General features: G+C 43.4%; 1 protein-coding gene across 6 annotated transcripts in view; it reads left to right on the top strand.

Moving 5' to 3' along the window:
* The first annotated feature begins 3,035 nt into the window (after nucleotides 1-3,035).
* The window catches only part of RUNX1T1 (RUNX1 partner transcriptional co-repressor 1), a 114,841-nt gene continuing 101,624 nt past the window's right edge, over nucleotides 3,036-16,252 (top strand). Inside the window, exon 1 of one of the 6 annotated variants that reach the window (XM_032129100.1) lies at nucleotides 3,036-3,583. Coding sequence is in view for 1 of the 6 variants with exons in the window: in XM_032129134.1 (XP_031985025.1) it covers nucleotides 3,556-3,583 (28 nt within the window). In the remaining 5 variants the exon portion in view is untranslated. Of the gene's footprint in view, nucleotides 3,584-4,873; nucleotides 5,241-10,637; nucleotides 10,814-16,252 lie in introns of those variants that run through there. The other 5 variants (XM_032129134.1, XM_032129107.1, XM_032129163.1 and 2 more) reach the window with 5 other exon arrangements.

Raw genomic sequence — 16,252 nt, 5'->3', positions numbered from 1 at the left:
GGAAGTGGAACACACATTTACAGAGAAACATCTCTGAAAAACAAGGATGGACTTAAAGCCTGCACAGTTTGACTGGAAAAGTGTTTCAGGAACATGAGCTCTGGATGGGAACATGTGACAATATGTAACACTCCGAGCTGCAAGGCAGTGACAATTAGGAGGGACATACTTGTCTCTATTTTTAAACAGAAATGAGGTGAGTTGATATTTAAGTTCTCTTCCAAGAATTTCAGTGCAGATGACTGCCCATAGTATAATTATTCACAGTAAAGACTGAGCCATGTTTCAGCTCTGAACATTTGATCGGTCTCTGTACAATCAAAATATAGTCAGATTTGGACAGCCTAGCAGGATATTTCTGACTTCCATGTGCAACTATACTTTTACCAGCCTTTCTCTCACACAATGTCACACAGTGATACACAGTGTAAATCCTTCATATGTCAAATCAGACATGGCAACTACAGTCTGCAGAAAAAATCTGCAGGGTGTAAAGTTACCAAGTATTTGTGAGGTCTACTGTGAGGCTGCATTTTTTTTTCCTTCCTGAAACATGAATTCATCTTCCAAAGAACGTGTTTATTTTTCCTTTTTCACTAAAACTCATCTACTTTCTCTGAGAAATAAATAGAGAGAAGAAAAAGGTATGGATAAGAGAAGTTTGCAGTAAGCCAGACTTCAATCATCAGCTTTGCAATAAAATGATAAGAGTCGATGGTTACAATCTTTTATTATTTAGGAATCATGTCAATTCTCCCAGCATGTCTAAGAAAAATATAGTTGCCATGAAGTAGTTGGCATTTAACACTCTCTACTACACTCCATTATCTGAGAAGGTTTTGTCCTTACTGGGAACAGTGGGAAATGTCATACAAGACAAGCCAGGGGTGGGAGTTTAATAGTCGATTTCTGTATTTTTCTCATTATGGAAAGAGACCACAGAAGTCTATAAAATTCATGGATATTAACTTGCTAATAGTTCAGACTCGATTTTCCAGAGTTTTTAAATCTAACCTGATGCTCCTCCACTAATTTGAACAGTAATGCCTAGAAAGTTGATTGATCTTCTAGAGTGAAGGTATATGCTAAAGAGGAAGCACTGCAGGGTTTTTTTTAAAGCTGTAAACTGAGAATTAGGAGTCAGTGTTCAGTCCCTGACACTTCATCAAAACATGCTCTGAGACCACTGGCAAATCTCTTCTTTATTTTTCACCTTACACATAGAATAATTGGAATGAAAGTATCATGCCACAAAGATTTTCAAAGTTTCTAAATCTGCTGTAGACAAAAGAAGCCTTGTAAAATTTGCTATCTTTAGATTATTTTTAAATATTTGAAGATACTTTTAAAAAGATTCTTCCGTAATTTTGGCCTTGAAATAGACCTCTGTAAAACAGATAGTTTTTAAATTAGAAACCAATGCCAGACTTGTGGCTGCTCACCATCTTTGTAAATTGAAATCACAGTAGATCAAAACATGTCCTGATTTATGATCTGGGGAGCTGAATTTACTCCAATGTAAATTCAACTGTGTATTACAAGATACTGACCAGTTCAGTAAAGTTCCATATTCTTAAATACCTTCAGAAAAGGTAGCTTTATCCAGATTATAAAATATATTTAAAACATATTTTCAAACTCAACCAAAATTTCAAAGCCAGCAACAGAGGCAAATACTGCTATAAACATGCATATAAATATACATAAAAATGCTTCCACCCTTTTGGAAATGTGTATGCCTTTATAATAAACACACAGAATGCTACTTTGCATCCAGTAGGTCTATTTATGTGTTTAAAATGAAGCATTTGTAAATTTGCAAGATCAGGCCTATAGTGTATGTGTGTGTGTGCATGTGTGCGTGCGTGCACGCGTGTATGCACAGGAATAAAAAAGGCAGCTTGATTAGAAGTTCTATTCCACGCTCACTCTTTTACTTAACATCTGACATTGGAAAAAAAATGAAACTAAATGTCCCAGCATTTCTGACAGTTCCAATCCATTATCTGCAATCTGAAAAAAAACACATACTTTTTTACTCTGAAGCAAATGTAAGAAGTTTTTTTTCTTTTTTTTTCTTTTTTTTTTCTTTTTGTGGAGACGCCTTCTTTATATAGTGTCAACATGATAGCAGAAATACCAGTTTGCTCTAGATTGTGGGACTGACAATAATATTCTCTGCAACACGTAGAAGGGAATAACTGATGAATCGGAAAATATATGGATGCCTACCGAAATGATTATGTAATGAAACACGAAGTCAAACGGTGGCATGCTTCTATTAATTGTAGATGATAGTAATTAATTTTCACTGCAGTTGTGATCGTGTCGCTGCTTTCAGAAGAATCCAGAATCCCCTTCCAGGAAAGTGTGAAATTGCATCTGGGTTCTTCAAGCCATGAAAGACTATAAATTTCTTTTAAAATAAAGAGAGGGAGGCCTTCCTGAATACTGTACTTTAGAAAGAGGAAAAACAAAGGGAAAAAGAAAATGATAATTGTTTTCTCTAAGGCTATTATCTAATGCAAAAGCAAACAGTCTGACTGGAAATCAGCTAACAGAAGGGGATTAGAGAGTAGATCTGAGAGTGGCTTGATTTCTAGCACTGCTGTCTCTTCACACAGTGATGAGACACAGGCAGAGCAGCCAGGAGCTCTCCAGATGGCTAGAGAAAGTGTTTGTCTTGGGTTACTGCAGGGCAGTCTGGACTCTTAAAGCCGGGGAGGCATCATTAGGGAGCAAGTTAGATGTCCACCCAGTAAAAGCGAGCGAGCGAGCGAAAGAAAGAGTAGGCAGGCTGCCCGAGAGGGACCACGCTCGCCTATTGTTAACATATACTTGACCCCCACTAACCTCTTCACGACACAGATGTCTCCTACCTCTATCACCTCCCACTGCTTTAAGCCCTCCCCCCCTGCACCTGGGTAGCGGGGCCGGCCCGGCTGCCGGCAGTATGCTGCCTGCCTCGCGCGCTGCCTGCTAGCGGGAGCCGGGCGCAGCGGAGCGGCGGCGGCGGCGCAGCCTCGGGCGGGCGGCGGGCTCGGCTCGGCACCGCACGGCACCGCACCGGCGGCTCGGCTCGGGTTCGCCGCGGGCTCAGCTATGCGTCGGCTGCTCGGGGACAGGCAGAGACCCCGCCACTGACAGCGGCCGCTCCCTGCGCTCCACATCACGTTTGTCTGAGGCGGCGGCAGCAGCAGCAGCAGCAAGGAGAAGGACCTGGGCATTAACTATCTCGACTTGGAGACTTTGCTTTATTTTTGGTTCTTGTCCTTTCCCGTGGAACCAGTAGTCTCTCTCGAGCTGATCCTCCTTTAAAAAAAAAAAAAAAAAAAAAAAAAGAGCGAGAGAGGGTGGTGGGGGGGGAAGAGCAGCTGGAGTTTCTCCTCAGCTCGTTTTGACTTTTGTGGACGTGGATCATCTGGACTGGGAAGGGAAGCCGCGCGGCGCTGCTCTCCCCTTTCCCACCCCCTCGCCCCTCCAGCAGCCTGGGCTGCCGTCTCTCTCCCCCGAGCAGGACGGGAACTTTTATTTGCAGCTCGCAGCCCGTGGCGAATGGTGGGCATCTCCGGTCCTCTGCAGTGTGAGTACGGGCGCGGGCAGTGCTGGGCAGGGCGCGCCGGGGCGGGGGGAGCCCGAGCCCCTTTTCTTTCCCTTTCTCCTCTCCCGCAGGGCTCCCCGGGCTCTGAGGGGCTCCCGCGGCTGTGACTAACCCAGGCGGCCCGGGGCTGCTGCTGTGCCCGGGCCAGGTTAGCGCTGCATGCAGCCTTACACGCTCTGTCGCCGGCTTACAAACTAGCACCCCGGATACTGCTCAAGAGCTCAGAAACCAAATAACCCACTTTTGCAGAAAATAACCCTCAAAGGCGTTTATTATAGCAAAGCATCAGATTTCTGTCTGGATTTAGGACTTGCCTTTTTCTTTCCTGCCTCCCCTCTCTCCCGGCTCTAGCGCTGGCCAGTGTGAGTCGGAGTGCCAGAAATATTTCTGATGGGATTGTTTCGTTTCGCTTGTTTGTTTCACTGCAAACATAGGTTCATGCAGCACTGGCAACATCTTTTCGGACTATTTTGAAAGAAATATTTTAGGCAGTGCACATCGCCTTTAGCTGCACCGCGGTCTTGCAAATAGCTTGTTTCCTAAAACGACAGGCTAACGTTAGGAAGTTCATTTCCAAAACTGCAATACAATGTAACCGTGTCATCTCGTTTGGCTGAGCTGAAGGGTTCGATTCCGTAAATCCGCAACAGATCATCGATAAGGGATATTGGAAGGATGAAAACCACATTCCCGGCCATTTAGACGAGCCTTTGACTTTTGCCGAGTTCGAGTCCTTTTGTTAGTGCCAAAGTTGAGAAATTTGATTTAGGGCAGGGAAGGATTTGCCACCCTAGCGGGAGTACTCGTGACTCCGTTGCAGACTTAATTTATAGCGAACTATCTGTCGTTCCTGCGCTCTGCTCCCTTAGATGTTAGAGAGAAACCGAAAGTAACTAATCGGACGCAGCTCTTAAATCGCTCATGCTCCAACTAGGAGCTAAAATGTTACTTCCTTCAGTTCGCTGACAAGTTTAAAGGAGGGAGGGCGAACGTATGGGGACCCGAAGCAGCCTCCCCCTCCTGCGCCCCATGTTGCAGTCGGAGCCGGGCGTAGCGGGACCGCCCGGCCCGGCTGCAGCCGGGGGCTCCCCGGCATCACCGCGGTGGGGAACAGCCGCCTCGGAGCCGCTCGGGTTTCTTTGGGAGAGCAGCCCTCCATCTCCCGATCCGCAGCAGGCTCTGCCCGTCACCCCCTCCCACCTCTGCCGCGCCCTAAATCACGGCACGGAGAGGATCCGTCTCTCGCAGCCGCCCGGCCGTGACTCCCGGGAGCCGGCAGCTACCGCCCCGCAGATAGCTCGGGAGCGGGCTGCAATCTGCTGAGCGCGCGGCAGCAAGCCTGCCCGAAAGAGCTGCCTAAGTTTTCCACTGACAAGCTCAGCCGGGCGGGAAGCGCCTGCCTTCGCTTGCCGGCGCGGCCCCAAGGTGCGCTCTGCACGGCTGCGCGCCCGACTGTGCGGGCAATGCTGAACGCGGTGAGGGCACAGCGCGGCGCGGCAAGGGCTGGGCAAGAATGGGTATATTCCTCTTGAAATCAGCCTGCGGGTGCTGCCGTGCTGTCCCTGGGAAAGCAGCAAGTGCCAAACGCTTGGCTACTGGCGTAGCCCTGGCTAACTAGAAGAATGTCTTCTGAGTCTTGGTATGTACAGCCAAGCGTTTTCTCCAGCAAGTACTCGTGTGCTTAATGTAACGCTGACCCCTTTAACTTTTAACATCGCTTCTCCTAATTAATCTGTTCAGGTCCCAGACTTAAATGGCTGTCCACAGCTGCTGCAAATTGATTTATCCCCTGATGGTGGTCTGAGTTGCTGACCAAAGCAGGATTTTTTTTTTTTTCCCCTCCCCATTTTTGGTCTACTAATCTGTTTTGACTTATTTCCTACTTATAGTAATGCTTGCGTGCTTTTTGAAGGACTTAGAGAATGTTTTCCGTTGACATGTAGCTAGAAGCATAATTATTGTATTTGTAAACACAGTATGTTAGGGCTAAGGGTGAGTATAATTTATTTAGCTACACCCTTGAAGCCTTACATTTCCATCTCCATTTCTGCATCCTGACAGATGCAATGGAAAGTTTAAATAAGCAACTTTGTTAACTGCAGTTTGAGGCAAGATGTGAAAGACGTTTTTAGAGCTGAATTCTATTGTCCAGGTTTTCTGTTCAGCTTTTCTGTTAACGGCTTAGTGAATCTGGATAGCCAAGAGGATTGAAACTGGTTTCTAATGGTTGTTAAAGCTGATGCTTGACCTTTCCATGGGAAGTCTGAAAACCTCATTCAGTTTATTCTGGGCTGATTTCCTTAGGAAATCCAATATGATCAGGGAATTTCCTTCAGCTCTGCTGAATGGTAAAAAAGTTAGTCCATCTTGTTTATGTGTTCTGGTTTTAGCACTAGGTGTTTCTGTGTCTCCCCATCAATAGGAAGATAATATGAAAAAGACGTGAATATGGGTCATTCATAACTGTACAGTCTGTGAAAATATGAAGTTGGCAAAGGTGTTGTTAGGTGTGAGATTCATTGCAGATTTACTGTAAAGGTTTTTAATTAGGAACTTACACTATGTTTGATAATTGATAACTTTCTTAAGGTCAGTGTCACCATATCTGAACCTTCAGTATAATTGTTACTATTTTCAATTAATGAGTGATTTCTTTCGCTATCATGGGAAGCTCAACCATGCACCAGTGCAAGAAAACACCAAGCTCCACCAAAAACCCAACCCACTCTTAATTCCATTGGTGCCTCTTGCAAGCTGGAGCCAGGCGAGGGCTACAAGAGATGATAGCAGGACTTCTTTCTGTCCTGTGCTTGCACAAGGGTGAGTGACTGGGTTCTTGAGCCATGAGCATGCTGTAGGGAGACAAGAACCATTCTGTTTGTAATGGAATGCAGACAGCAGTGTTAGGTCACTGCTTCCTGGCAACTGCTGCACAAGTTGTTTTTCTTCAAAGGCTTTGAGCTTTTAAATAGTTTCCAAAATCTTTTTAAGTAAAACACTGCCTTCTACCATTTTTGACCACCTTAACATTAACTTGTTTCATGCCTAAATAATGGACCAGTAAAACATCACACGGTGTCTCTCATCTGTGTACGCTTAACACTATGTATGCCTGTGTGCACATGGAGTTTTATACTGGGAGTATTGTTTTTGGAATAATGGGGGAGAAAAATAGCTCCACCTGGAGTGCTGGTCAGTGGATAGTCAGTTCAGGACATTCTTCCCTGTCAAATCCTGTTTCTCAGTTCTCTGAAATGAAGTTCAGACGACAGGCGTTGAATGCGAAGCTCGCCTCACTGAGGTACTGTGCAGACTGCAAACTCCTTGTTGCCAGACGCTTTGGGTGAAATAGGCATCTGCAGTGTTTGCATTGGGGGTGATGGGAGAAAGGGCTTGCAATCGTTATTTTCAACTTTCAAATCCACTTGCCACAGTCCATTACTGTTAAATCTTTAGCTAATTGAATAAGGATATCAGTATGTCGCTATTGCAGGAGCTTCAGAATTTTTATACTTGGGGGGAGGAGAAGGTCTTGTTCTTTGTTCTGAAGAAACTTAAGTTGTCATGCAGAGATCAAGAAGACTTAATAGCTGAAATAAAACATGAGTTTGGTGTTCTGAAGGGGCTATTTCTCATGGCTTGGCTAAAGAAATGTCAGAAGATAATTATTTTTAATCTGAATACATCAAAAAATACTTGATCCATGTAGTTAGTAGCAGCCTGCTCTTTTTCATACAGCCTTTAAAAACAACCTATAATATTTAAAAAGTTGAAACTGACTCCGAATTTAGTATAAGTAATGAGAGTGTAAATCCTTGAAACATTGGCTTCCAGGTTACATTGTCTTCATGTTGTTTCACATCTAAAACAGTTGGTTTAAAAATGGAACTTTTAAGGCAAAGGGTCTTGGTTTTCCACATAGATGTTCCTCTTTAAAGAACTGCTTTTAAAATGCAGTTATCCTGTTCTTATTATAAATTTTATTAGTTTAATATATGGTAGCACAAATACATTAGGAAGTAGCAGACTGTGTGGTTTTGTGGATAAAGAAAAATGAACAGCAGACATAAAATCAAAGTCGAAATACCCTGTTCTTTAAAAGCTTTTTTTATTTCCCCCTCCAAATTTTCATCTAAAATACATTGACTTCCGTCTTCATTTTTTTTTTCTGCTATCAATATGAAAGTTCCAAATAATGTTTAGACAACAGTGGACATTTTATTAAAGTAAACATTAGTTCAGTATAATGGAGGTAATTGTAAGTGATAAGAGCAGAGCAGGTTATCTGTGTGTTGTTTAAACAGAAGGAGCTATTTTGCACCATTTCCAGTAGCCATCTGTAGAGGAGAAGGGTTTGCACCTGTCTGTCCACACTAATTATAGATTAGGTCCAAAGAAATGAAATTCGAGTAGGCTTTCTCTTAATGAAATCCGTAGTGATTTTATTGTAAATGTGTTTTGTGTACAGACGGTGATGGTTTGCCTGTGAGTAAAATAAATTGCTGTATGGCTGTTATGTACTTGTAGTTGGGATACTGCTGCATTAACAAAGGTCCTGAATAAAAATGCAGAGCTCCATTTAAGTCCCAGGCTTCAGTGATGGCTCTAGCTATGCTTAATCGAAAAGGTTCACTGTAGGCACAGTTATTTAGGGGTACATTTCAGGGTAGACTTTTCAGTTATCATCACTTTCATGTCAATGTACTGGCATGTAGGTGGTCCTTTGGCTGAAATATGAGGCAGAAGTGGTTTCATGTTAAATATGTATACACATACATGCAGAGTGTGTCAGAAATACTTTCTTCTGGTTTAACCTATATTATTAAAATAAAGTGGAAAGAGTGAGAAATGCATTCTGCAGTAAAAGGTCACATGAATTTCTACCACATCTCTTTTTAGTAATTATGAACATAATTAACATAAGAATTACAAGTGAGGTAATGACAAGCTGAGCTATGAGATATTATGCCATATTAGTCATATGTTGGAATTCTCACATTATAGCACACTAGAATTCACATATTCAATGCAAGGAAGAAAATGTTAGATTTTTATCTGTTTTAATGCTTCAAAACTTATCTGCCTGGGGCAGATGGACTTTCTGCTTTAGAGGAAGGTAACCCATTATTACAAGAGAGTCAGTTGAAATTAAGATTTCTAGCCTGCAGCTTGGACTTTGAGACAGCTGTGCTTATGGAACGCCACTTCTGTTACACATTCGTATTCTGATTGTATTTATTTTATTAATACACATTGTTTTATTTTTAAATGTGAGTGTTTTCACAGCAAACTGCTTACCTTAGGAAGGGTACTGGATTAGTTTTTCTTTAGAGTTTAGTGATTTGAGTAATAAAAGTATGGTCAACATAGATATAAGATGCACATGGTGGCCCTGCAAGACGAGAATCTGACAGATCCTAAATTAGTTCATGGCATGATATGTATGTATTTCAAGGAAAAGCTCTGTAACAGAAATACCAAAAAAGAGCAGTCTCTAATGTGTGCGTAATAGTTTGAAATAACATATGCAGAGAGAAAGCTCTGTATTACCTTGCAGGTTGAATTAATTAATAAGTCACTTTTCTTTAGAAATGCGTAGAACATACCTTTAGCAGCTAAGGTTTCAAACAAGTTCACTAACTTTTGTAATATGACCTGTCTGATTACCTCTAAATATGGTTGTCACACAACTGACAACTGGAGGAAGTTGAGGGAGAAGTGGCCCTTCTTCAGGGTAAAAGTACTGGCTGAGGAATGCATAGTAAATTTGACGTGTGAAAATCGGTTTGCCTTTATTGAAAAATCAAAGTCCTGGCTTTGTGATAAGAACATTTGCCCAATTGCTGTCTTTCCAAGGCTCAACATATAGAGTGGTTTATGAAAAATAAAAAAAATTACCTTGTGCTATGTCTCAGTGATACCAAGAGGTTTTCACATTATTGGATTAGTGGAGGATTTGTGACAGACCCCTTTTTATCTGACATTCATTGCGGTGACACGATTTTCACACACATGCCCTTCCCCCATCTAGGTTCTGGTTCTCACTTTGTATTATGTGTCAAATTCCCTCTATTCCTTTTCTTGTGGAAAAAACTGCTATCTTGGACGAGTGATTTTGGAAGGAGTTTTGCACTGAACAATGGCAGTCTCACTTCAGCGCGCTGTCATTGTCCTCCTCCCTCCTTCGTGGTGCTCCTCGGCAGACGTGCAATGGAAATGCGTTTCCTAACAAATAAGTGTTGAGTCCCAGGGAGAAACATTTTGGAAACTTTAAAAACCGAGCGCATAAAGTACGCGGTGCTGGCATAGCTATTCAGCTGGCCGGCTGTGCTATGGCAGGCAGGCCAGGCTGCTTTGCTGTCTCCCCTTTCTGTACCTTGTGCTAACCCCGTGCTCTTTGATGAATCCCGACAAAATAGCCCCTCAGTTTTCACAGAAAACTGAGTTGTGAAGTGTAGGGACCAGCTCCTCCTTATCGCTCATCCTCTGGTTAATGATGCCACCACTTTGTGGCAGCAGTGCTGTGTTCAGGCTCTTACACCAATGGTGAGAAAGACAGGTTGGGTTAGGTAGGGACTTGGCCAAACTGGGAGCGGATACAGTCTGTGACTGCACTAGGCCAGCGGCCGTCGTGCTCCGTGCGGGATGTAGGCATGGTCTGTGAGGGGGGAGTCAGACTGCAGGAACAGGTAAGGTCTGTGAAAGGGGAGCCGCGCTTGAGGCAGTCACAGTGACAATCGCCTTGACGAGAGTGGCGGCGACCTCCGGCAGAGGAGCCTTGGGGAGTCAGCGCTGCGCGACCCCTGGCAGGGTCCTTATCCCGGAAAGGTGTCGAGCAACTTCCAGGGCCGGAGCAGGGCCGGATGCCGGCCGGAGGGCAGCCACACGCAGACCTGGGCACCGCCGCCTTCTCCCCCGGTGGGCGGCGCGGAGGTGGCGCCTCTCCTCGTGCCGGGCGCGGCCTCCCCGGGGACCCCGGGCCGGCCTGAGCCCCGCTCCCGGCCCCGCAGCCTCGCACAGCCTCCGGCCGCCATCTGGGCCGTGCTGATAAAATAATCGCCCCGATGCACGCCGCCGTGCCGCTCCCCCCGCGCCGGCGGGGCCGCGGAGCCGCGATGCTCCGTCCTTGCGCCGCAGATAAGCTGCGAGGCGCGTGAGGCGCACAAAGCCCGGGCCGCGCCGGCGCCTCCTCGTCCCTCCCGCCGCCGGAAGGTAAAATCTCCACCCGCGGGCGGGAGAGGCGGAGAGGCGGGCGGGTGGGGGGACAGCCCTCGCCGCCTCACACCGCCCGGCCCGGCCCGGCCCGGCTCGGCTCCCTCGGCGCTGCACAAGTCGATAGGCGCGGGGAGAAGTGAAGATGTAACCACTTATTATCTCCCCCGGAGCGGACGGGGGATTTACGGGCAGAGATTAGCCGGCGGGGAGACGGGATATGCCTTTGTTGTGCTGCATCCCCCCCGCCCTCGGGCTGTGCCGAGGGGAGCGGAGAGGGGCTCGCCTGCCGGGCTGGCCGCGGGGAGGGAGGAGGTGGCCGCAGAACAAAGGTGACTAAGGGACCCCACTTTAAATACAGCCCACGGGAGCAGAGAGTGCCGTGTCTGGGTGTGTGGCGGGACGGGGTGGAGGAGCCCCGGCCTGGGGTGGCAGCGGGGCCGAGGGGCTGTGACAGCCCCGGCCTGTCACGCCTAGACACCCACTGCTCACTCCTGGGGTCGTTTTAATGAAGGCTCCTAACTTCCAGAATCCCCGCAGAGGATGACACCGGGCTTTAGGAAAAGTAGCCTCTTTGCTCTTCCTTTTCTGTTGTTTCGGATGGACTTTGGGTGGTGCTTTTTAAGTTCTCTCCCAGATTAAGATGACTTGCATGCTCAGTGTGTGTGTGCACGCTGCTTTAGCAAACGGCTCTATCAGTGGTAATATCTTAAGGCAACATTAAACAATTACCTTTATATTTAAAAGTTTGAAATATTTATACTGCCGTTTCACTTTGTCAAGTGTTTGCACAGATAGATATATAGATATGATCTGGTAACTAAAAGCCTAATTAAAATTTGTTTAAAGCCAGGGGGGCATGTATTCTTGTTGACAGCAGCAGATCGATAGGGTAAGACAATAGAGCCCCATTATTTTACTTCCATTGACTGAACATATTGACATTTCAGGTTTGCGATTGCCTCAGTGAGCATGATGAAACACTGAAATTCATGAACCAACTGTCTGGAGTGGCACATATATTACTGTATGTCATCTCTGCCTTCAGGTTACCTTATCACTGAAGCAGAATGGTAATGGATGGCAGCAAAGTACTTCAGGAGGGTGAGGGCTCTATCAGTTAAGAAGCTGACACATAGCAGGTTTCAGGAGTATCTTTAATTGCACCTAGAATTATGTACAAAGGAAGATGGTCCTTGTTACCTGCTGCTGTGCTTCAGAGTTTACAGGCTCAGAAGCAGACAGGATAACAAGGTACTTATGTTTCATTTTTTATATACATGATTTGATACCTTTAACTTTTGCAGGAGCCCAAGGATTTCTGGTTGTGCTGTTTGCATATTTGCCGTGTTCACCAATGGCAGCATCTCAACCCTGTCTTGATGCTCAAGTTCCAGAGCATCTGCTAGACCTTCTCCCAGTCTGAAGACGGCAAGGGAAACAAAGAACAACTTAAAAATAAATAAATGCCCTTTGAATTTCTTTCCCCTCAACATGTTCTAACGACAATGCTCAGGGAATTCAATGCAGTGAGACTATAGCAGAATGATACATACATACATACATACATATATATCTATATATCTATATACACACACATTTTTTCCTTGGTATAAGCACCATAAAAAGAAATGTCTGTGCAATATGTGCATGTGAATGCATAATTGTATATATCAGTTTATATGATCGCATATAAATGCATATATAAAGAAGACCCCTGTTTGGAGAATATGCAATGTGTTTATTATTTCAAAGGCTTTCAAATTTTTTTAAAATCTGGCTGACTGTAGAATGAAACCCATCAGGGTAATGCAGAGATAGAGATTGAAATTAATTTAAAGCAGACAAAGAGCAAATACAGAAGAGCCACTGCAATTTAACTAATTTTTAAAAGTAAGTGGAATGAAAATATAAAATGTATTTTGTGTGCCATCTACTCAGCAATTGTTGCCATCAAGTGGACTGCCGATGCCCTTTAAGATGGTAAAAAGAAAACTAGTCCTTTATACCATTTTCCTGAAAATGTTAGGTTTCTGTTTGATCAGCAGGTGCTGTTGAGATGAAAGCCATGTGTAAATTTTCAGAAGGCCAAAAGTGTCAATGCAGAAAAGGAAAGTGATAAGAGAAAATGCAATCAGTTTTCCTGTTTTCAATTTGTGCAGGATTTGAAGAGCTGTTTTGTTAAACTGCTACATCTGCTCCAATATGAATATTGAACTACTTCCACTAAAAATAACACCCTATAATTTGGAAGCCATTGCAATCTTTTGTTAATGCAAGTGGGTTATTTGAAAAAAAAAAAATCTATTCTGAAAAATCTCCTGCCTAATGTGCATTTTTGTTTATCGGCACTTTTATCTTCAGCAGATAAAATGGCATTATGCAATTAGGAGCATATCTATTTGAACTGGAAAAATGACACTGGATAGCTGAATGTCACTATGTTGGTAAAAGGATTTAACTCCTACATTTGAAATAATTTTATTAATAAACTATGATTGTATCTTAAAATGACATGTGGCCATTTCCCCATTGCAGCAATACAGCTTTACTTACTACTGAGGACCTTGAGCAATGTAAAGGATGTTCAGAGTATGACAGAACATTCTTTGGCTTGTTTCATTCCTGATATACCTGCAAATCTTAAGTTTAGGCTCATCGAGGACATTTTATTTAAAGGGGATTTTGGAGTAACTTTTTCCATGGTAAATGAAATGACTGAATCGTATTTGAATGCATATATACAAAAATATTCACAGTTGTGGAGCTGCTAATCCAAGTGAATTCTATGACTTGGAAAGCATAGTATTGGTAGAGCATACATTTTCTATCACAAGCATCTCGGGAGAGCATAACATTGTTGATTTTTAATTAAAAAAAAAACCAAAAAAAACTCCAACAACAACCTAAGAGAAAGGATATGTGTTTGTTATAAGGATCTAAATGAAGCAGGGATAATTCACTGTTACATCTATGGAGTCCCGTGTACAGAACATGAGTAAACGTCCAGAATAGAATGAGAGCTTTTATTGCTTTATTTCAACATAGAGAAATATCTGGTTGTAGTATTAGATAGAATGGGTTTTAGCTGTTGAATTCTAATCTACTCTGGTACTCAGGAACTAATTTTTTTGGTAAGTGTCTGCATGGGAAAGGGCCTTGCTGATGCTTCTGTTTGGTTTTGCAATTGGATTTGTAAGCTTTTGACCTTGGGAGATTTTCCTCAAAGTGATCTGCAGATCAGAAATAATTAAAATTCAATAAACTGAAATTTAAATATAGATTCTGTGTGAGATCCGTGCTTGTGGTAGGTTGTCTAGAAGCATGTCTACTTTATTGCTTGTATTCCCCAGCATAACTGTGTGCACACATGTGCATAAATTTATGTTGAATGACAGAGGGATAATTATTTATACAGATTTTATCCAAAACTCTGTGCTCTCCTGAAACATAACAAAAAGCCTCCCTCCCCAGAAGTGTTTACATCCCGTGACAGTCACTAGATTCAAATCTTCTCAACATGAAAGTTGTTTCCTTTCCTCCAAACCTTCTTTTCCCCAACAAAGCTAACCCTGTTAAACCTCACCTTCTGTGGGATGTATACATAGTTATAGACATATGTACGAGAAGTAAATATTACAGAAAACATGGCCGATTGGGGCAAAATGTCCGTAGCCTTAAATAGCTCGTGATATCTGCCAACAGCAGGAGTGGCGCTGAGGAGGCCCTACCTCGGCTGACCTGGGAATGTGAGAGCCTTGGGGAACCTCACGTTCATGCTTGGTGCCTACGTGGGGCTTTCTGCACACAGATACTGCCGAGCAAATGCTCTGGCGCAGCATGTGAGAGCAGATACTGTCTACCTGAAGAGTTTTTAAACCAAGGAGCTTTTTACCCTGGTCGTGGGATTTTCTGGTACTTTGCACAGGGGTTGGGGTGGAGTCCAGCCCCAAAGTAAAAATTATAGCTGGATGCAGGGTATCCAGATTTTCTTATCTAAATGTTCTGAACACATTCATGGGAATGCTCTGTTTTCTTAATCTTTGCCAGAAGTGCTCCATGCAGTTTTGCTGTTCCTGTTGAATAGTTGCCATATTTAACGCAATGGTTGTGAACGGAAATGGGAATATGGAAAGAGGTACTTCAATGTTCCCTCTCATTTTCTGTAACACATTTTGGGATGCTTGGAAAGGGAGGGCATCCTAGATACTCAAAAGTATTTCAGAATACGTAAAAAGAATTTAGTAAAATTTCTGAAACTTGGGTTTGTTTATATGTCGTTTTTGGGCATGTGTGATATGGTGATTTATTTAGGGGATATGTTTTTATACTCAGTATTATTGATTGAATGTAGTGTTCATGAATGTACAGTTGTGTTGTACAGAACTGTACAGCAACAATATTCCTGAATGATCCTGTATCGTAACATGCTGATTTGGGATCCTCATGGGATAGTTCATAATTTCTTTAATTATTTCAGAAGGCTTTTGATTCATTTCCACTTTTATGTCTATCAAGACAGGTATACTCTGGCGCTTATAGTAAAGTAAATATGCAAAGTTCACGGGGGATAGATTAACAGGTTCTTTTGGAAATTAGGTTGCAGTCTGGAAAGACAGAAGACTCCACCTAGTGGAGTGGAATTTGTATGCACATGGTGGGAGGCAGCGGCGTGTAATAAAATAGGTATCGTTTATGGAGAGCCAAGCTGCTACAGAGAGTAAAGCCCAGGAATTCAGACAAGCATCTGAGGCGATGGTTGTACAACCATTACAAATTGTACCAGACCGTAGTTACTTTTGGAGCTCTAGGAGGCTTATGTACGTCTGCCATGTTGGATGTTTATATGCAATTTGCATAAGTAGTAGGCATTACCACTGGCTTTTCACTTTTGTGGTGCCTTTTATTTGGAGATCTGCTGTCTACATTTTTTGATTTCTGACGGTGACCACACAGGTACCCCTTTTGGTTGTGGCCCAGGTATCATTTTAAATAGCTTGGGGAAAAAAAAACCAAACCCAACAATTCAGCCCCCAAAAAATCATCCCTTTTTTTCCCACATTTGCATATTTTTTGGAATACATTTTCTGGTTTTTGCTTCTTTTATTTTTGTAATGGCAGTATCAGAATGCTGGTTCTGTGTGTTGCCATGACTGGTTGTGTGGCATGTTGAGTAAAGCTGTATGTGCTTTCTGGGAGTCACAAGGTTTAACAAAGTCCCTGATGAAGCATCAGATTATATAGGGTTTTGTACCTGTGCTTTGTTGTCCCATTGATTTGGTCACGTTGTGCTACTGGGATGTAATAAGAGGAATTTTAAAGCTGGGATGTGAGTGAACACCCAACCTGAGCAGCAAAGATATTTTCCTGAAATCCTCTTGGAAAATTCATCCTAACATTGAATCACACATGCATTAAACAAGTTCAGGGAGAAAACTC

The sequence above is a fragment of the Corvus moneduloides genome, chromosome 1 (assembly GCF_009650955.1).
Source record: "Corvus moneduloides isolate bCorMon1 chromosome 1, bCorMon1.pri, whole genome shotgun sequence".
Taxonomy (NCBI): domain Eukaryota; kingdom Metazoa; phylum Chordata; class Aves; order Passeriformes; family Corvidae; genus Corvus; species Corvus moneduloides.
This window is presented reverse-complemented; position numbering and strand designations above follow the sequence as displayed.